At 38.2% G+C, this 22,282-nt stretch overlaps 1 protein-coding gene across 3 annotated transcripts in view; it reads left to right on the forward strand.

The window, feature by feature from the left end:
• Nucleotides 1–954: 954 nt before the first annotated feature.
• Nucleotides 955–22,282, forward strand: part of ST18 (ST18 C2H2C-type zinc finger transcription factor) — a 173,187-nt gene continuing 151,859 nt past the window's right edge. Inside the window, exons 1-2 of one of the 3 annotated variants that reach the window (XM_030012332.1) lie at nucleotides 955–1,101; nucleotides 1,408–1,543. In XM_030012332.1, the coding sequence (XP_029868192.1) occupies nucleotides 1,063–1,101; nucleotides 1,408–1,543 (175 nt within the window). In that variant the 5' untranslated portion in view covers nucleotides 955–1,062. The remainder of the gene's footprint in view (nucleotides 1,102–1,407; nucleotides 1,544–22,282) is intronic. The other 2 variants (XM_030012330.1, XM_030012331.1) reach the window with 2 other exon arrangements.

Here is a 22,282-nt window from a genome sequence, read left to right on the forward strand (position 1 = left end):
TTGTTGTTTGTGATTTATTTTAAGTATAAAGAAAAGCACTAGAGTGGCTTGGTGTGAATGGAGGCCAGTGGCCAGTCCTGGAACTGCTGGGTCTATATAGTACTTCTCTTCCTATAAGGAGCTGAAAAAGACATTTCTGCTTCTCTGCCAAAGTGTGGCTTTATGACTAGTGGGGTAAGAGTTTTCAAAGAATAGATGGGTTTTAAATAATGAAAGTGGATGGAGAGGGTTTATGATTCTAGGAATACCTGAAACTACCAAACTGAAATGCAAAGTCTGTAGTTCCTGTGATATTTAGAGCAATCCCAAATTGCTTTAAGAATTCAGTTGTATAATGAGGCAAAGTCATAAAGTTGGGTCAGAATTCCCACTTCGAGTTATGGGAATACTGAACACTTGAAACTTGGGTATGACATATAATTGAGGCCTATTTCTTTAACGAATGAAAGCAAAAGATTTGCCACAGGTGTTGTAATTTTGCTGGGCATGAAGTAGGGTAAGCCACTGAGTTTCTTTGTCTGTTTCTCTTTAGGGTCTGGAACACTCTTAACTAGCTTCTGCTGCTTAACCTGGCTACAGGGTTCCAAATCTGCACTAATTCCAGATCCCTCTGGAAGAAAATAAAGGTTATAGTGAGGAAAATACCGTGCGAGAACTATAGCAAATGCACCCAGTAGACTAAGCAAGACTGAAGTTCTGCTTACAGATGATAAAGCAAATATAGCTTAATGTTAAGATGGAGAAAAAGTAACAGCCGCCTCCTCCTCCTCCTCTGCACACACACACAACTTGTTTACAAAAGTGCCTTGTAGTGACTGCTGGTGGTGTCACTCCGTCCCATGCCCCAGAGCTATCACCGGGCCTCATGGGAGATGTGACTACAGCATCGGACATGGGACTGTTTGTTCACTCACTTTCTGTGAAGAGAGTTTTGAACTGTGTTTTGAATAGACAGCATTTTCTTTGTGTGGTTGGTAAATAACACAGAGCAAAGTTAGTCAGCAAGTTGCATAGCTTCTGCATTCTGATTCTTTGGAGCCCTTTTGTACCAAGCTTGACAGGATGTTTTTAACAGAATGTGACCTCACTGGGATACCAGAGGTAAGGAAAAAAGTTATTGGGGCTGTTGTGGAATATTTTGCACAGAGCTGACCGAAAGCACTGCTTTAATATGCCTCTTGGAAAGAAGATGGTTTCACGGTGATACAGTCAGCACCTTGTTTAGTGAAAATCAATGTCTCTCACTCCTCCATAAGTTATAGGAAGTCTTAATAAGATTTTCTATTTCCCACTTACGGAAAAAGATGCTGATTTGCAATCTCAGAACGATTATGTGCTTGTTCTAATGTGTTGAGCAAAGGCCTAGTTCTAGTGACGGAACATCAAAATGTCTTCTTTCTAACACAGAACAGAATAAGCAGATCAGATCCAGTTGTTCCACCAAGTCCCAGAAGCAGCAGCGAGAGAATTGGAGCGGTGGCAAACCCCAGAAGACCAGGCGACAGCGACCTTCTGGACACCCCTACCCAATCACTAGGTAAAGGTAAGAAGGAAAAAAACCCAAACCGGTATCAGCGCATTTTTCTGGGTAAGATCACGGGTGGGTTTTCATCACAGACATTAAAGCTGAGGCCGCCGTTTGTAGTTTTGCTTGGACGTAGAGCAAAGGGAGCTGTGGTACCCTGGGGGATGCGGGGCCGTGTGGGCACCCCCTCTCCTCCCTCTGCTGGTCAGCCCCGGGGAAGGCGGCCGCGGGCGGTGGGGGGCACCCGGCACCCGGCTGCTGCCCCCCCTGGGTGGGGGGAAAGCCCTGCTTGCTTGCTAGTGGCTCTTCGGGGTGTCTTTCGTGTGTTGCTCATGCTTCTAAGGACCGACAGCCTTAGGAGGTAGTGATGCAGGGTTCAGCAGCGGTAAAAGAAGGGAGAGAAATCTGAGTGTTCAAGAAGTTGGGGAAGATGATGGGAAAAAAAAAGGGATGTAGTTCAGATATTTATTAATACAGTATAAAAATATTACAGATTCCTGCTGAGTATCTGAGTGTTTTGTTTACATTCAGGATGTAAAGGGGGGCTTATGAAAAATGAAAGAAAAATGCATTATTACACAAAATAGCTTCATGAATAATAGGCATCTTGCTGTTCTGACATGGAATTAACAATATGTGATCTGCTTTACTATGTATACCAACAGAACAACAAAGCTTCGTTGTTTTCGTGGTCAACAATTGTTTTTTTCCAGCTGGTACAGGTGACTTACTTACTTAAAAAAAAAAAAAAAAAAAATGGTTTGGAGTCACTGATAGAGCAGTGAGGGGAAATGAAGTTCTCACAGTATGTAAAACTGTTATTCATACTTAAAGACTTGCATAACAAAGAAATCTAAAATTAGGCTTTTAAAATTGGAAAGTTTTGAGTGCTGCTGACAATGAAAGTGTTCTTTGGTAAAGGAGGATGGAAAAGTTTGCTCATTTACTTATGATAAGTAGATTTGCTTTTTACTGTAAGGCACATAAAGAACTAGAGATTTGTTTTTTCTTGTGATCAGTTAGGAAGTGGATGGGTTGAACTTCATTTAGTAGTATAAAAGATGCGGTTAGCGCATCACTGCTCCCAGTAAGACAGGGTAATGACTTTGTTTGACAAAGCATTTACAGTGATACTTTAATAATGTCAAACTTGCTACTGTACTTTGATCCGCTGGCGTGTGGCAGATAAGCTGCAAGCTCTGTCCTAATTAGAGCAAATATTTCTTCTGAAGAATCTTCTAGAGACAAGCTTGTTCTTTGAAGTAGAAGTCTGTCAAATGGGGATGACTGAAGATGATGAATTTATATTCACAACTTTGGTATATGTGTTGCAGTGATACTTCTGGTCCTCATCATGGGTCAGGTGTTGGGTATTGTACAATAGAAAACCAGATTTTATATACCAAACAGCTAATGATACAGACATGAGACAGCAGTTGACAGAACAAATGTGATAAATTGTTCAAGCATAAAAAATACATCCAAAGTGTTAAGATGGAGTTTTCTGATTTTGATATCTTTCTACAGCTGTATATGTACTGCTAGGGTTTTTTTAAATGATGATTTTTCACAGTGTCTCACCCACTACAGGTAAACTGCCACCAATAGTTGGAAGCTTGATCGCTTTTTGACCTTCAGGCAGGGAGAAGCTGGCAGGGTGGGATACAGTTTACTTTGTCCCTGAATTTGAACAAGAGAGTGCAGAAGTTCAATAAAGTAGGCTATTTAATATTTATGAAAGCTACGATGGAGAAACCAGTAGAGGTCAGTACAGAGCGCTGAAATGGAAGCGGAGTGCCAAGGCTTTGTATATTTATGCTCTGTACTTTCGATCTTTAACTTTTCCTTTAAAATGTGGTAAAGGCTTACAGTGGCTTACAGTCAATATTCCTGTCTTCTTCAAAAGGTAGATTAAAAATACTTCGGATAGTATGATAATGTCAGACTGTTTAAACAGATTAATTTAAGCAACAATATGCATTTCGTAGCATGTTACAGCTTGCAGAGAGATGCTGGAAACCTTATTTTGTGGAATCGTTATTGAAACCAATGTGTAATTCTCATCACTCATATTGCAGTGACAAATGAATCTAGCTGGTGGTTATGTAGCAAAAAATAAGGAAAAAGAGGATAATTTTTAGGAAACAAGTTTTCAGGTACTAAAGTAACAAAAGAGTTTTTCCCATTTTAGGTAACAAGTTTGGATAATTAACATTAAGTGTTGTTTTAAAAGTCTTTGCTTTGTGTATATACACATATATACACAGAGAGAGAGAGCGAGGGAGAGGCAGACAGACTCTGTATATAAAGTTGAATTAACTTTTGTTTCACTTTTTAAAGCCATTGTTTGCTCGTGGTTTCCTTTTGTGATTTAAAGCAAGGAAAAGAATCACCGCGCATAGTCTGTGCATGAAAAGATCCTTCAACATATATTAGCTGCAAAAGCTCATCTCTGAAAAGCTTCTGTTCAAGCTGCTTTCTGTGGATCTAGAAAGAGCAACCTGCCTGTCCCCATTCTGTTTCCTTGCACTTCAACTAAGTACTTTGAAAACTACCTTGCTGTTAAATTGTAATTGTTGAATATTAAAGAATTACAAACAAATTATCACCAGATAAAGGTGGCATGTTCTATTTTTATTCTAACTTACATCTGCTGTCTATGAGTTTAGGGAGAAATTTTCCAATACCTTCAGAGAGAATAGAACTATAAAAATGGTGAATATTTTTTAAAATCCTCTTGACTTGTTCTGCTTGCCTTTCATGTGTTTCTTTAAATCGATTATGGGGGCATGGGAAAGTACCCAGCATCTCTGAAAAACATACTTTCTTTTTATTTGCTTTATCATACACTTAAAAGTGATAAAAACTAGACAAGTGCAACCCTTTCTCAGGGGCACTTGTGTGCCATTAGAGTCAGCTGGCATAAGTGTGAACGCAGTTCAGAGGACTTTAAGGGAGGATTACTGCAGGGAAGGGATTCCCTGATAACTGTAGCATCTATCCACACTATAAACTGAGGTGGGAAGGAGATGGAGATGTCATAAACTGTTGTTGCATATCTGACCCGTGATGTGTTTTTTCCACACTTCTGTCACTGTAACATCACACACAGGTCTTCCAGTTCAGTACATCTGAATTTTATTGCAAAAGATCTCCCTTTACATGTGTAGTGTAAAATCCTGGTTTTGGCAAAGTCAATGAAGTCCTGATGTTTGTTTGAGTCAACGGTGAGACCAGGATCTCTACAGGCTTGCTTCAACGTGGTTTTTTTTTTTTTTCCCCAAGGCAAAAAAACCCTTAGAAATAGTCTAATTTCTTTCATAACACAGGGTCCAATCTATCAGTGTGGCATATGAGCAATGGCACGTTAAATGAAAATTTCCATTTTGAGTCCAAATTTCTTACCAAAGGCTTGGATTCAATTCCATTCAATTCTGTTCAGTTCTTCTTCATTTAAAGGGAAGTGGAGAAACAACTTCTAGTACTGATTTCACTCTTGGCTTTGATTGTGTTTTGAGAAAACAAGCTTGAATCTGAAAGTCAAACCCACCTTCCTTCCCCCAGTAAACTTCTGATATCCATGCCATTTTGGCACACAATATTTTCCTATTGCCTTTTCATACCTCTCTCATTTTTTGTTGGGTAAAAAGGGTGTGAGAAGTTGTATTTTGCTGAGCCACAATGGAACTGCTCATTTACAGTAACTGGTATTCTTCATTAGTTGTTGTTGGGAGGGAGCCCTCTTCCTCAAATGCTGTCCCTGAAAAGTAGTGCAAAGGTTGAAGTTAAGGTGGTTCATATAATACTAAATGCTCTGGTTTTAGCCAGTCAATGTTGAAGTCCAAAAGTCCAAGTATCTCTATTGCTTCAATTAAGTTTGTTTACATGTTAAATTTCATGAACCTCTGGTCAGCTTTTTTTCTGTAACATATGGGATATAAACCCCCAAAATTCAGGGACCAAAATAATGTTGCCGGAAATGTGTAGTTCAATCAAGTATAATGTTATGCTGGAAGTTTGCTATTCTTATCTGTATCCAGACCAAAGACAGAAGGTTACAGCAGAGCTGTTCATGATTAAGGAACAGAAGGTCTATCTTATCACTGAAGTTCTCAGTCTCTTGGTAGATTAATGTATGATATTTTCTCAACTGTGGTATTACATTCTTACATTCTTACAAGCATAGTAACATTATATTCTCGTTTTGTGCCTCTTTTCTGATGTCTTTGATTTATTTGTTTGCTGGTTTTAAAAATTTTTCCCTGCAAAGTACCTATGCATAGTTAAATTATTCTACCACTATATAGCTAGGTTTTATGTTTGTTTACATTAGGGATAAATTTCTCCATTCTTAGTATATATGTGTACAGGGGTGACTTCCAACATTTTTGCATTACCTGATATAGAGGTATCTATATAGCTGTGTGTTCTGCTCAAGCATGTATCAAAAAATTGTGGGCTTGTGTCCAGATGGGAATAATACCAATTCAGTCAGTGGTGATCAGTAATCAAGATAGAGGCACTATCTTGAAAAATCTCTTGATATAAACAAGGAAACTGTGGCATTTGCACAAGCAATTGAAAAAAATAAGGTTCCTTACCTGTAATTATGTTATCAATCTGCAGAATGCAAAATAACCTAAAATAAATTAGAGCAAATAAATTATAATGATAAATGTAGGCAAAGAAATTGTAATTTCAAACATTCCACAGGGAGAAAAAAAATAGATTTTTCACCCATTTCAGCAATAAAAGGGCAGCCTAAAGAATTGGTAGAATTCTGGGAAATGTACTCTATATCACAAGAAAACATCAGTATAAGAGTTATTTTTGGTGGTTCTACCATTTTAGTGAAGCATATCTATCGAGACAACTTTGCTTCTAAGGTGCTTTGGGGATCAGAAATGGTGTTTTTCCCTGACTATATTACATTGGATGGTATAGCTGGGTTTGGTTTTTTTCACTTGTTCCTGGAGTTCTATTGGGAATTTGTTACCTGTCCTTTTCACTGTGTAGCTCAAGTAAATACTAGGCTTTTCTTTTTCATTTCCTCACTTTCTAATATGTTAAGAATAAACTTTAAACTCCAGTATCGCCTTGATGTTCTTTGCTTCCCACTGAAATTAATAGGATACTGAATCCAAGTCTTGAGTGTCTTACATATTGCAGGAACAGAAGAAAAGTGGTTGTATGGGGTGGCCTGAAGCTGAGGACCTGTAGCCTTTATAATGTCAACATTAAACCTGAGGTATAGGTGGAGTTAAGGCTTTCTAGAAACTCTGAAAATCACTTCCTTTTCATAAAAAATTTCTCCATAATTTCTCTTCTACCTATGCATTTCTAAGAGGTCAATATTCACACCATCACCTTAACTGTAAACCAAATAAATGTGAATTCAGTTTTTGTAGTACATATTCATGATTATGTTTACAAACAAAGTAGTTTCTGAAGACCTTTAGGTTTTTAACAAGTCTCTTCTAAAAGCAAATCTGATGTTTGACTCTACTCTACAGAATGACTCTTTTATGAACAAATTGTAATATATCAAAAAGATCTTCCATAGTATATGTTTGTGATTACTCAATAAACTGCAAGGGGATATTAAGAATAGGCTTCACAGAATAGAAAATATTTAACAAGTACATAGTCTTACTTTTTCCTTTTGTGCTTTAAGGGCATATCTCAATTTCAATTGTGTATACTAGGTTCTCCCAACACTGTAAAAAAGCAATGAATAGCAATGTTATTTGACTACATTATTTGGCTATTTTGGGGGGGGTTATGTTGGTCCAGAAAAAGAAATGTACCTTTCTGAAAACTTTTTAACTATGTTTTTATATATTGTATTTTTGTCATTACACTCATATTTTATCTCTCTCTATATATATGTAAATTAATATATACAGAACATTATGAAATTACCACAGGAATATGCTACTTGGGAGCTCATTAATATTTTTTATGATCTCAACAAGTTCATATTGACATTATTTTTGTTCCAGGAATTAAGACATTAAACTTAAGGAAATGTTTAATTAAAATTAGATGGAATATGGATAAAAGTCTTAAAAGATACTAACTGTGGCTTTAAACTGCATGAAGCAGAAACACATGTCATTTCCCATGAACCTGACTCACAGAAATATTTTATCTGTTTTTCTCAGTAATAATTTTATTAGTAGTTCTCCTACAGAAGTGTTAATCATGTGATTGCATGTGTCAAAAATATTCCATTTTGCTAGCAGATTTATACTACTTCAGAGAAAATGTATGAGTAAAGATTTTCTGATAGCTTAATGTTGGTGATAAAGATGACCACAGAGAATGTGAGTGCTTATACCTGGTATGCTTATACCAAGTTCCCTTGCAAAAAAGTGATTTAGAGTAGCATGGATTTTAATTCTTGACCAACCCATTTGCAATCTATGATAAGATGACTGGATTGACTGGATTTGTGGTTAAGAGGAGCATGGGATGTCATCTGCTTTGACTTTAGCAAGGTTTTCACACAATCTCCCACAACATCTTTATATTCAAGCAGGGTTGTTATGGAGTAGATGGATGGACTACTCTATGGGTAGAAAACTGGATGGATCATCAGACTCAGAGGGTAGTGGCTAATGGTTCATACTCTGCCTTGATGCCTGAGTTCCTCAGGGGACTGTCCGGAAACCCATCCTGTTTAATAACTTCATAAGTGTCTTGGTGGACAGTGGGTTAAACACTGTATGCTGACAGTGATGAAGGCTAACAAAGCACTGGACTGTATCAACAGCAGAATAACTAGTAGATCAAAGTACGTTGTTATTTCCCTTTACTTGGTACTGATTAGGCCACATCTAGAACATTGCATCCAGTTCTGGGTACCCCCATACAAGACAGATGTTGATCAACTGGAACAAGTTCAGTGGAGAGCTACCAAGATGGTTGGAGGCAGGAGCATATGCCCTGTGAAAAGACTTAGAAAGCAGGGCATGTTTAATCTGGAGAAGAGATGCCTACAGGAAAAAATCATGTTTAGGCAGAGCAATCCTGAGAAAATAACAGTGTTGCAACTTTTGAAATAACATTTTCCTTGTGAGTGAATAGTGCTTCCTGACTCCTCATGAAGCTCACCCATTCCCATGCGTCAGGTGAGCTTGGGTTGTTAAGGAGCTCTAATGAATCTCTAAAGGTTGCAAGAGATTCCCTTGCAGTTAGGCAGTAGATGTAGTGCTGCACTACTTTGTAAGGGCAACATATTGTTTTCACATGGGTAATAATGGATAATATAAAGAATTGGCATTCCAGATGTAATCTAATGGCTTATCCAGGTATCTGAACCTCCTGTGCCTGCTGGGAGGATTCTTCCTACAGAACAGTCCTTGCCATGGCTCCTGGGATATTGGAAATTTACTGAATACAGGTGTTTGGCCAGGACGGTGAATGCTGCTCATAGGGAACCAATGGCCTATAGATTCTGAACTGTGCCTTGGTTTGATTTGATGGTGCTTATGCCCTGTTTTTGTTCTTGTACCCTGAAATTTGATGTGAATATTTTTGCTTAGGAAGAAAGAAGTGTGTCAAGGAAGTCATAAGAAATCTGATGCATTTTTGTCTAGAAGTGAAAATAGTAGAACAAAGGGAGTGATTAGCAGATATTTATAAGCCTGTCATTTCCTTATGCCAAATCAACAGTGAGGAAACAAAGGAAAAGGAAAGGGTTTGTGAGCTCTCTTGCATCATTGGTAGAAAATACTCTACTTGGGAAAGTGGAATACATTGTAATCAATCTTGTACTGTATGGATTTATACTCCGGAAGATACTAAGAAGTGGCTGGGAAGATACCAATGTGATCAGCCCTGGAATGGACACAAACAGAGTGGTATCAGGATGTTGAATCTGTCCCATCCAGACGGCCTCCTGTTAGGCCAGGGAAAGCACCTCTCCTCCACTCACTTCCTCCTGACTGCAGAAGCAAGTTTGATACATGCATTGTATCTTTACAGGTGTGGTTTGTTGTCCTGACTCAGGCTGTGCTGATCAAATGCAGGAATACCTGGCAGGCAGCACTGCTCACAGGACTTGCATAACTTTTAATCACTTTTTCTATTTCTTACCCTTTCCCTTTCCTACTTTTTGATGTTCCTTTTCACGTCTCTGTTTAACTCTTTCCTGCTTCAGTCTCCTCCCCCAAAAAAGCTTGCCCCAATTTCTTTCTCCACACTGGTGCCAGCTTTGCTATGTCTTTTTACCAGTTCAGTATTTCTGATGCCATTGCTGATGTACTCGTGACCTTGCACAGAATTTCTGCTACAGTTGCCTGGGCACTCTCGGCCTTGCATGACTACTCACTAGAAGGTCCCCAGTGCTCCCCTTCAACTATCTGTGAAGTTCAGCCATTGATCCCATAACTCTCAATTGCCTGTGAAATCCAGCCATTCTTCACTGCACTATCTATAAAGTTTATTTGCTTCTCACTTTGTTATGTATAGCTTCTCATTTTCTGTTCATGTTTGCATGGGTAGTGTTAGCATGTCCTGTTCAGTTAGCTTTAACTCCAGGCAGGGCCCAGGCAGCAGCCTCGTTGCTCTCCTGAGCCCTAGCACCAATAGCATCATCCTTAGTTGATGCTATCAGTGTACAACAGCAGAAAAGGTAGGTAATAAACCAATGAATTTAACAGTAATTGGTGTAACTATGTAACATCTTCACTTTCAGAAAAATAGTAACACATTTATACGACTTTTTTGTTTTAAACACTGAATTTAAAAATTAACAGTACAGTGGGACACCCATACTTCAGGACTCTACATATATGATTTCCATGACTATGTGATGCAGATCTGCAGAGGGAATGAGGACACAATACAACAGCTTTGGAGGAGCTGAGAGCAGTCAGGACCATGTGTGTTGCCACTATTGTGGTAAAGGGAATAAGAGATAAGGGCATGGGTGATGATGGCTAGTGATGGATCGTTGAAACCTCTTTAGATTCTTTCCATACATCTTGGCACAGGAACCTGTCTGTCAGGGCTACTGGGGAGTTAGGGTGCATGAATGGAAACAGGAGCAAACTCCACCTAAGTTCCAAGCTAATAGGAAGTGAGTAATCTAACATTGTGTGAGGAGGTGTCACCACAGTGATGGTGATAAGTAAGCCTTGCTGCAAGGCCGGCGATGATGTCACATTTGTTTAATCCTGTGGTGGTTGTATGAGAGTTGGCTGGCTTGATATATGGCAGAGCAAGGTCTCATCTGCTTACAATTACACAAGCAGACCTAGTCAATGAGAAAGGAAGCTTTCTTCTCATTGCTCCTGGTCACTGAGGACAGCAGGAAGCAGAGCAAGTAAGAGCAGCTGAAGTCACAGCTATTGATGCAGCACCAGGGTGGGAATAAACACTTGGAAACTGGATGCTGGAAAAGTCCCTAGTTCTAATCCATGGCTAACCCAGATGACTTCAGGTTGTCATCTGTTAATCAAATGGAAATGTTCTCTGGTTTTGAGAGACTGGACCCCACCACAGCTGGAAGGCAAAAATCACAACTGGAATACTATAATCCTCTGGTATTAGGTAAAGAAATAGGTCTTTGAAATCACTGTTTACACTTTTTGTTCTTCAAAAAAAAAAAAAAAAAACCAAAAAAAAACCAAACACCACACTTTCCTAAATGGTTTTCATTTGAGACTTTAGGAAAATGAGATTGATGCTGCCCATTGTTAACTCTTGTAGACATCATACTCAAACCCTTGCTTAGTTGGGTATGTACCTCTTAAAAATGAAAAACTATAGAACTTGGGGGTTTTGAATGATTCTTTAACATTTTGGAAATAGCATTCAGTTGACTCATTTTTGTATTATTAAATCTTTACAGTACTTGCCTGCAAGTACAACAAAGAAATAGTGTGCATAATCATTTCTGTGATTATAGCATCTGCTGTCCAGTTACAAAAAATCTGTCCAGAAGAAAGAGAAAATGCAGCACATCCTATTCACCTGTTTATATAATCTTATGGTTAGTGCCATCACAAAGGCATCAGGTTTATTCAGTGATTTCTGGAGGTCAGATTTCATGAGCAAAGTGAATGAGGCACAGCGGACAATGCTGACTAAAGATGAAGAGATAATGCTTGTTCTTGTAGTGAAAAAAAGTTCTAGAGATTTTAGTATGAATAAAACTACTTCTGTTTCTGAAACAACGCTACGGTTGCCAAGAATTTCAATGGAATTACACAGCTGGAATATGATGATATTCTTGCATGGCTTTTGTTCCTTTGTTAAACCAGAGATCTAATACTATCCAACACTCTATCAAAGATGTATTGCATTTGGTTGTAGTTTTAAAACTCTTCTGTAAGTGCTGCTAAAGAACTGGGATCCCTCATTTAATCGGCTGACAACCTGAGAAATGCTTGTATCAGTTCTACAACTGCATCAAAGAATGACTGAAACAGAACAAACTTGAAATTCTGATTTCAAACAAGTTTGAGATACAGTTGATTGGGTAACTAAAGATAAAATCTTGGAGGCCCAGTGTTTTATCTGGGGACTCATTTCACTTGGGTGGACTGTTCTTAGAGCTCTTTTTTGGTGGTCTGCTCTCATTTAGCCCTGGATATTTGGTTACTAGCCTGTGGTGATTGTGAAAGAAAAAAAACTATGGTAGATTAAACCCTTCTATAAGGTGTTTTCTGTGGTGTGTAGCCATTGGTAGGTACATAAACTACAGAGATATAGTGAACATATTAAAGATACTTCAGTATAAGAAATCAGTGTCATGTACTACTGTTGTGTAAAATTATTAAAGAGCAGAAAACTTTTGCTTCTTTTTGGAACTTAACAAGATGCAACTTTCCTTTCTGTTTACCCGGACTAAGAGAGAGAAGCACATTCTTCTCCTTTTTATTAAGCTTTTTAGTATGGGAACATTCCTCAAACAAGATATACCCGGAGCCTAACAGATTCCATCTCCAAAGGGAAAATACATCCTATTCTCAACACACTGGAATGAAGGACTGAAACTTACTTTAAATTATTTGCCTTTTTGCCCAAATATCAAGTAGATTTATTTAACTGAATGAAAAATGGTCCTGAATGCTCAAAGTACTTTTGTGAAATAAAATATATGTTACACTTCTACAATGACAGAGGGAAAGGAAGAAGCAGAGGTTGCCAAGGACATTCTGAGAACATTTATTGATTGGAAACAAATCACTGGATTTTTTTTGTTTTGTTTTGTTTTGTTTTGCTGTTTTTTCTTTTTTTCTTCTCCATATTACATGAAGTGGTCTCTGTCTGGGTGTAATTTTTACTTTTTAGTGCCATCTGCACCTGTGGCCTTTGGACTTAATGTTTATGACAGATGGACTGGACTGTGTTTGCACCATTTAGTGTATAATCCTTCTGTATGTATCTATGCCATGCTAGGCAGTGGCACTGGCCCAATGGGCATATTTATTAGTGCAGACTTCCTGTCTGCTTCCATTGTTCTGTTGCAGTGTCTTTTGAGCCTAATGGACCTTGCTTTGTGCTGGGCCCACCTACAAAATATTGTTCCTGATTCATGCCAGATTATCTGTTGCAGACTCTAATTTTTTTTCTCTCTCTCTTTTTTTTTTTTTTTTCCCCTAACACATTTGCCAACTAGAACGCTTAAGATGGATCTGTTCCATATTGTAAATGCTCTTCCTCTCCTCTCAGCCTGTGAGCTTCATTTTGGAACAAGCTTGCTAGCTTTGTTTGCTAGTATCAAGATGCTTGATGAAAAGGAGAACAGTTTCCTCTAAAACATGTCACATCTCACGCTACCTGAACTCCTGTTCTAATGGAAGTGGAAGTTCTTCCCAGCAAAGCGATGGCCCCTGTAAATCAGGGTGTAATAAATGCAGACCTGGCTGCAGGAGCCGGCTGGCCCATGGCTGGCAGCCTGGAGCTGTGTGGCACGTCCCATTCCTGCTGACTTCATCGGTGCTGTGTGGTGGGTGTGGGAAAAAGGACAGGCTGCTCTTGCACAAGAAATGTTGCCTTCCCTATCAGTAGGGCAGCAAAACAAATGCAACACTTAGGCACTTGCAATTTCTTTTTTTTTTAAGGTTTCTGAACCTAACAACCAACAGACGTGATATCATGATAACAAAGAACAATTTAGTACTGTTCATTTATCTCATAAAATCATGAGGATGCCTCTCTTAAATTTTTGTGCCTATTACAGAAATGCATGAAATGAACCTCGCAGTTTAGCTGTAGTCACATCAACTTAGTGGCAGATTTCATACAGACATTTGAGAATCAAAAACACCCTTTTCTAACTGTCAACATATATAATCCTAACAGTTAAAAAGGATTTTAAAATATTTCTATAGAAAGAAATCATACCTTTGTAAACCCTGTATGGAAAGATAGATCACTTCTTATATAATTTCTCACACTACGTAGCAAAACTATGCATTCTGTGCTCATGCTATCATGATCATGCGGAAAGGAAGCATATTCTGTATCATACACCTGGATTCTAACAGGGATAGTTTCTGGGGTGGGTATACCTGCCAATCAGATTTCTGCAGAATGAGAATGAAGACCTGGGAGGGAGAATTTCTCATTTCATAAATAAAAAAAGCAATTATCAACAATTTTTTCATATCTAGAAAAGGCTTGTTTATAATGTTGAAATAAAGCTGTATAGTAAAAAGAAAAGAGATTATGATGACATATTCATGACTGAGAAATAGAAAAGGCAAAAATTCTTTTTTCCTTACAGCCATTTTAAATTTGGCATTTCTGGTTTACAGTAAAAATTTCAACTATAAAATTTCCATCCAGAATGTGTAACTGAGTGAGCTCGGGCTTCAGAAGAAAGTATGTTGAAGTCCATATACAAATACTCATGTATGTTTTAAATATATTCCTTTTCCATTCACCTTTAATGCTGTTGAATGCTTAGCACTTTTGAAAATCAGGTACCCAAATTGCAATGGTGAAGCTCCATATAGGCATTTTTGTGAAGGAATGTGTATATTTTCAACCCTGAATTTAATATTAGAATACATCATTGAAATTTGAAAATCTCATGGCAGTGTGTTTGGCAATCATCTTTCACATCCCATGCAATATTTTTTTTTCTTTCCTTTTATGATATCTGAAAGAGTTTCATCAGTTTAGCCTCATAGTTGCACATCTTGAAGGAATATTTATAAGAATGCAGTGTAGAAAATGTGCAAGCTAGTTGTGGGCAAATCCCGTTTAATACCCTTCAGTTTGAATTAGCTGTGTGATGGTTCCAAAATATTTTTTCTTGCATTTGCTGTGGCAGTATCACAATTTGTTCCTGATAGATTGTTGCTCACCTACTCCACGAAAAAGCAGTTTTCTAAGTTGTTTTTCCCTGCTGTCAGTCAGTGTGATGATGAAGTATCTTCTCAGAACTACCATAAAAGCTTCAGTATCTCTTTTTTGTAAAAGACATTTTATAAATTTTAAGGTGAGAGTGGAGGTTGGTACAGAGGTGTATCACAGAGGAGACAGGCTATTATTGAGTGCTTATTTTTTATTTGCTTTTCTTTCTTTTGCTTCATAGAGTTCATAGCCACAATTCAGTACAACAACAGAGATATTATCCAAGTTTGCCAGGACAGAGAAGCAATCTTCTGCCACAAAAGTCTGTTTGTTACATGATAAGATTAGCTTTAAGGTTATTGTAATGTTTGAATTTCTGATTGGAGCCCTCTGCAAATAATGACCTGAAGGGTTGTGTCATCATGTAGACAAGCTACATGACCATTCAGCTGTGATTATCATAACTTCAGTGCCAGTAATGTACAGTGCCCCAGAACTGCAGAGCTAGGTATCATGTCCTGCAAATGGAATTATTCAGTTAATCATGGAAGAGCCTGGGGACTGAGCTGATGGAAGCACATTATAGCAAGGTTATGCCTATCAAGGATATGCAGCCTAAATCTCCCAACCATGAGGCACAGTAGAGACAAGTGTTATGTGACAGCCCTCCCTTGTGAATCATCAGCATATCCCTTCCCTAGATGTTACCTGATTACTAGCCAAGCCAATATACCACACTACCATCATCTACCCTTGCATCTGCCAGGTTGCATCTGAAATGCAGACAACCAAGGGGGGGGGGGTGGTTCATTACCCTGAATTGCACCTATCTGTGAATACTGGAGAGTCAGTCTTATCTGGTCTTGATTGAATTCACACTTCTGTTAGAGGAACTGTGTCTGAAGAGCTTTGCGGAACATCCAAACAGGCCAATAAGTAACTACATGTCTTAGGGGACATGAGACAGGAGACTGCAGTCATCTGCAAAGACCTTCTCAGGAATAGTTGCTTTCTGTCCATAAGCCTCCTGCCTCTGCATGTACTTACTGAAGATTCAGGACCCCTCTAGTCAAATATTATTATCTGTAGATGCCTAGCCTAGCTAGAATCCTCAATCATTTTCTGTTGCTGAAGCCATTCACGCCTGTTAAGCCTCTGATATGGTGGAATTCCTTGTGCCAGGCCTTCCACCTACTACTTTTTCCTATTATTGTAACTTCTTCATAGCTGCAGCCTTTTTCTGATTTGTCTGATCTACGGGAACAATTCATCAGCTTTCTGATGGAAGAGAAATCCACATTTGTGGTCCTACAGAAGGCTCTTCAAAAGTCTTCTTCAACGCCAGTGTCCACCAAGCTCTGGATCAGTTTTCCATTTAGCTTTATGATCATCTGCATTTGCAAAGAAATAGGACAGTGCCCTTGGGATTTTCATCAGTTCTGTTCTAAACAGGATTTCCATACTGTAAGCAGATAAACTGTCTTTCCCTATCCATGACATTCCAGGGTCCAATCAATAGATTTAGCCACTAACTTCCTAATGTCTCTAGGTGTGTTTGACCTCTGGAAAGACCAATCACACCACCCCTAACCTGCTGGGGGGTTCCACTGATGTCATTCATTGTAAGATCCATTAGGTAAACCAGCTGCTCCTTTAGTCTGCTGAAACACCATTTGTTGCTGCTAGATCACCTGTGACTTCTGCAGGCCCCACAGGCAATAGATGCTGCAGGTTACTGTGAGCCACACCTGGCACCTCCTAGAGTGGTTCTGAGCAGTGACTGATGGAAGATCTGCAACTTTCTGCTTCTCCACCAATTTTCTTTCTTAATATGTCTGCACATATTATTTAACGCCATTGCATTGTTCTGTCTTTGCAAGTTATTTTTTATTGTTAATGCATTTCTGATGTTTTATACCTAGATGTTAGGAGCAACTTGGTCTCATTTGTGTTGCAATTGAATCAGTCTTCATATCTGCTCCTTACAAACCCAAAGAATTTCTTCAGTGTTGAACACTACGTAAAAGAATGCAGTGATAAATTCATCAAATGTGGTAGGCAGAATAGAGCTCAAAGGGTGACATTTGGTTGTTTATATGAGTGTTTTTACAAATATAAAATAGTGCTGCTGCTGCTTTCCTCGAAAAGTTAATCTTAGTTTGCTCACTCAGGATGCATACTTAAATTCTAAATAATTGCTCCTAGTTGAAACTGGAAGAAAAAATTGCATTTCATTTATGAACAAACAGTGTAAGACAATGTCATTAGTGCCTCTTTTTAATATTTTAGAAATAAAATATTTTTTCCTGCATTTTTTCTTTTTCTTGTAGACTAATATATCTAAATGACAATATATAAATAATTATTCAAATTATAGTAAAATTATTTGAAAAATAAGAAAAGCAAATTCCAGAAAACTGCAAATACTGGAATAACAAATGTTAAGAGAGCAAAATGAGTGTATTTTTAGAAAGATTTTTTCAGACATTCCTATAATATTCTTTTCTTTTGATTAAGGGCCTTTTTGCTTAAAGACCTCTAGTTTTCATTGGTCCTGTTTCTCATTTTGTTAGATATCATTGGGTCCTGCCTACAAAAATACTGTGCACATACAACCCTCCTATGTTCACTTTTTTCTTTCATTAATGGGGGGAATTCAAGCATTGAATAATGTGGGAGGCTTTGAACTAGTTGGAATCAGTTGTTCCTCTGTATAAGGACTAGTAGAGACAGAGAGTTTCTTTAGCCAAACCCAGTAAGCAGTCCGATAACTGATTTTAAAATCTGTTCTTGTGGTAGTCTTCAGTAGTAGGAAAAGTAGTTTTTCACGTGGTTGACAGCCTCACATGTGAACCTCACAGCACAACTTCTGGATGTGACTGAGACCAATTTGGACAGCAATGGGCTCTGTGTGAGATTATTTCATTTGTCCCCTTCACTGCTCTGAATCCTTTTCTTCTGTCTGTTAGTTGTATTGCCATTCTACCAGTTAATGCTGCTATCAGTGAGGATGAGAGAATAATCCATCCTTTGTACAGGTCTTATGTCTTTCTTCCATCTACCTACATGTTTTCCCCAGATCTTGTGATTGCCTGGGAACTGGCAACAGAGACAGATGGAAGATGTCACACCTACATATAAATGATGAAGAAGTGATGGCTGTTGGCCATTGACTTGCAGTGACAGAGGCATCTTTAACTTGTACATCAAAGGAGCCCTTTTTAAGGATAGTGTCACTATCATGGGTTGCTGAAAATGGAAAAACAGATCCTCAGCTGTCATGTACTCTATCATTGATTCACTGTGCTACAACAGCAAGCCAGTTACACAGTAAAACTATCACATAAAACAAGCTAAGCCAAAAAAAAAGTGAGAGACTAGGGAGGTGTATAGTACATATTGCAAGTGTCTTGCAAAATGTAATATTAATATAGAAATCTGAAATGAAAAATGTCTTTCAGATGAGATAAATTTTAAGGCAGTCATTGCTATATATATGTATTACCAGAAATCTGACTTTGAGAATAAATGACTATCTAATGTTACCTTAACTGAGGCTGATATCAAAGTTAGATTCTTTGTAACATTACTGACAGATTTTATGAGGCTCTAGATAATTCAGTGACGGTGTCTTCACAAAATGATAGGCTAAACTTGTAGATAAAGACTTAGCCATATTTGTGTAACATAGAAGAAGATAGCTGATCAGGTTGCTGTGGGAAAGAACAGCTCAAAGATTGATTATAAAAGCTGCAGTGTTGACTACTCGTAGATACGTTAAGTAGTATCTTCCCAGATTAATAGTTTCTTCCATTTAAAATAGTAGCTGCACTATGATTTCCCAGTGGAAAAAAGGAGGTGTATTTGGGGGGAACAGGAGGGAACGGAAGGTCTAAGACTTAGAATTTCCTTTAATTAATCAACCTCATTATAGAAAAATAATGGGTGAAATAGCATGAAAAATAAGATTTGTGTGTGTGTGTGAAATAAACGCAAATGTATTAAAAGACTGATTATTGCTAGGTTCCCAGTGGTTAAAACAACCCCCTCTTTTCAGTACTCTGATATTTGAGTTTATAGAATATATAGTCCCTTCCTTCAGACTACTCTGCAGTCATTTCTGTTAATTATCATCTGAAAGACTATACAGTCCACTTCTTACTGACATAAAAATGCAGTAACTCTTAGAAATTGTCCCACTGATGCGTATGAAGCTATTTGCAAGAGAAACTGCTGGCCAGAGTAAGCAAGGGCTCCATTAAAGGGTTCAAGTGGAAGATAAAGTTAAATTTATGTTTACTTGATAGATTCCTATTCTCTAACATTCCTCTTGTTTAAATCCTTATTTCTTCTTCTACTTATATTTCTAACTCCTTCTAACTCTCTCTCTGTTTCTTCCTCTTTTAAATTTTTCTCTTTCCTCCTCCTAATATTCCATTTTAACAAGATTTTGTGAGTCACACTGATTCCAGGCAAACAAGCTGCTGTACTGTAAAATAAATAGCCTTGAAATGCTACAAAGTAAATCACTTGCCTTAAAGATTAAGCTAAAATGTTTGCTTCAGCTTCATGTCTGAACATCCTTCCACTTAACCAGATGATAGCAGACTTTTTGCCAACAAAACATATCTTTACCAAACCAGGGCTATCTTTCAATAAGAACAGAGCAGTATGATGCCCTCTGCCATCAAAACATGCCTCTAGCCCTATTTATTTATGAGGAGCTTTGTACTGGATACAAACTGATCATGAATGTTATCCAGCTTTATATAAGACATCACATGGTATTGGTAATCTGATACAGGGTTTTAAATGGATAGCTACACTGCCAGTTTTAAGTGCCAGCATTTTTTTTCCCTTTTGCTATCAAGTGGTATAGCATGTACTGCTAAGAAATAGTCTAGCCTTCATTGAGTTTATGCTTCCTATGGAAGAATTGCTACATCTTTACTTTGCCTTCTATTCTTCTGAACAAAATAAACTAGTATTCTCTGATGGAGCATACTGGAAATAGACTGTTGTAGGAAGAATAATCTACATTTTACACCTTGCTCCCAAATATATTTTTCAAAAGCTTGTGTTTCAGCAGCTTTTTGATGTATATTTATTAAAATAGTTATACTTTACCATTATAGGTCTGGAGAGTCTTAAGAAACAGATATGGTTTCAGGCAAAAAATATTGACTTTTCTTGGTGTTTATTCTTATAGAATTCCATTTGATCACCTATACTTCTGTTTGTAAACCTAGAGAATCAGCTTTACTTGTGAATTAGGTATATAATTGACATTTGCTCCATGCAGGCATGGAAAAATCTAACCTGGTGTGAGCAACCTGAAGTGTGACTAACATCCTGAATTTTTGCTTTGCAACATAATCTAGAGGATGCACGAGCATTAACATGGAAAATCTAGCCTCTTTTTCCCAAAGGGCCCCTTTGCATTATTGTAGCTGAAATGCTTCATGTACTGTATCACTTTGATCTGAAAGCGAAAATCTGATGAACACTTGTTAGAGTATTTTAAAGGTAAAGATAGTATCTTGGATTAATGCCTTGAGTCCCTTGTGTCTTAAATTATTTTAGGATAAGTTAAACTAAGATTCTGGAGCTGGTCTGTGCATGCTTAAGGGAAGTAAAATTGGCTAATTTGTGCTTGATTTACTAGAAAGCAGGTATGGGAAAAAATATGGTAGAGGGAACATTTAAAACTGTGAAGAGAACCTATCTGAAAATTTTGTAAGCAATTAGATGGTAGTACAGATAGAGGCATCTCAAACTGGCATTTCAGTATCCAATTATTTATCAGACATCCATTTGCAATTGAAATAGCTTAAGCAGAGATGTGACTTGGAGGGGGGGTGGAACCGGTAAGGAGAACTGTACGCTGAATATTTGTTTATATGTTTCTTCTACCATGAGAGAGAGATCTGTAGTTTTGTATGCTTCCTTAGCTTCGTGCGTTAGAGAAATTGAATAGCATGACTGAGTTTAAAAGGGGTGACATTAATGTGAAGTCTAAGGATTCTTTATGTGCATAAAACCATGATGGTTCATTCCGTGAACAGCTGGTAGCCAATAAGCCTTTTAAAAAGCCTTTTGGAGACAACACTGAAAATCCAGAGCTCACACTCTCACTGCAGGATTTGTACACTGAATTTTCAGAAATAGGGCACTTCCAAATACATGTTAAAGGGTAATCTAAATGCCTTTTAGGAACCCAATATTCTATTAGCTGTATATCCAACTGTCATGGTTTAACCCCAGCTGGCAGCTAAGCCCCACACAGCCGCTCACTCACTCCCCTCCTCAGTGGGATGGGGGAGAGAATTGGAAGGGTAAAAGTGAGAAAACTCGTGGGTTGAGATAACAACAGTTTAATAGGTAAAGCAAAAGCCATGCATGCAAGCAGAGCAAACCAAGGAATTCATTCACCACCTCTGATCAGCAGGCAGGTGTTCAGCCATGTCCAGGAAAGCAGGGGTCCATCAAACGTAACAGTTACTTGGGAAGACAAACACCATCACTCCGAATGTCCCCCCTTCCTCCTTCTTCCCCCAGCTTTATAAGCAGAGCATGACGTCATATGGTCTGGAATATCCCTTTGGCCAGTTGGGGTCAGCTGTCCCAGCTGTGTCCCCTCCCAACTCCTTGTGCCCCCCCAGCCTCCTCGCTGGTGGGGTGGGGTGAGAAGCAGAAAAGGCCTTGATGCTGTGTCAGCACTGCTCAGCAGTACCAAAAACGACCCTGAGTTATCAACACTGTTTTCAGCACAAATCCAAAACACAGCCCCATACTAGCTATCATGAAGAAAATTAACTCTATCCCAGCCAAAACCAGTTCACCAACATACCATTGAACTTACTAGAACTTTACGTACTACCTAATAGAGAAGTTCTACAATACTAAATGTATTTAAACATAATTAAATGCCATGGTTTTGAAACTGGTTTCAGTTGGTGACTTGATTGTCCAAATATAAACATGAATGAATCTGGCTATTGGGTATTTCCACTGTAGACTTTGTGCAGGCTGCAAAACTATCATAGTTTCTGTCAGCACAGAATGGTGTACATAATAACTGAAGCCCAGTGAAGCTGTGTTAAAGTTTCTACCAACACCCTTCCACTGAGCTATTTATGTTGAGGTTATGTTGTAAGTTTTTTGGGGAAACTCTTCATTTATACTCCAGCTGCACAGTGCTGATTACTGATTGGTGCAACCTTATGAGAAATAAATAATAAAATCAATGAATTTATTTATACTTTGGGCAATTGCTGAAGATTCCATAGTAGCACTTCTTGTTTTGTGGCAGATGGTAAAATGGTTACCTCTGCAATTAGAAGAACACACGGGTCTTCTTTTCTGCACTGAAAGAATCTTAACAATTAAAAATGTGGCCATGATAAGCCAGAGGAAAACAGAAACAGCCTGTTTGTAATG

Source organism: Aquila chrysaetos, chromosome 4, assembly GCF_900496995.4.
Source record: "Aquila chrysaetos chrysaetos chromosome 4, bAquChr1.4, whole genome shotgun sequence".
In the NCBI taxonomy this organism is placed as follows: domain Eukaryota; kingdom Metazoa; phylum Chordata; class Aves; order Accipitriformes; family Accipitridae; genus Aquila; species Aquila chrysaetos.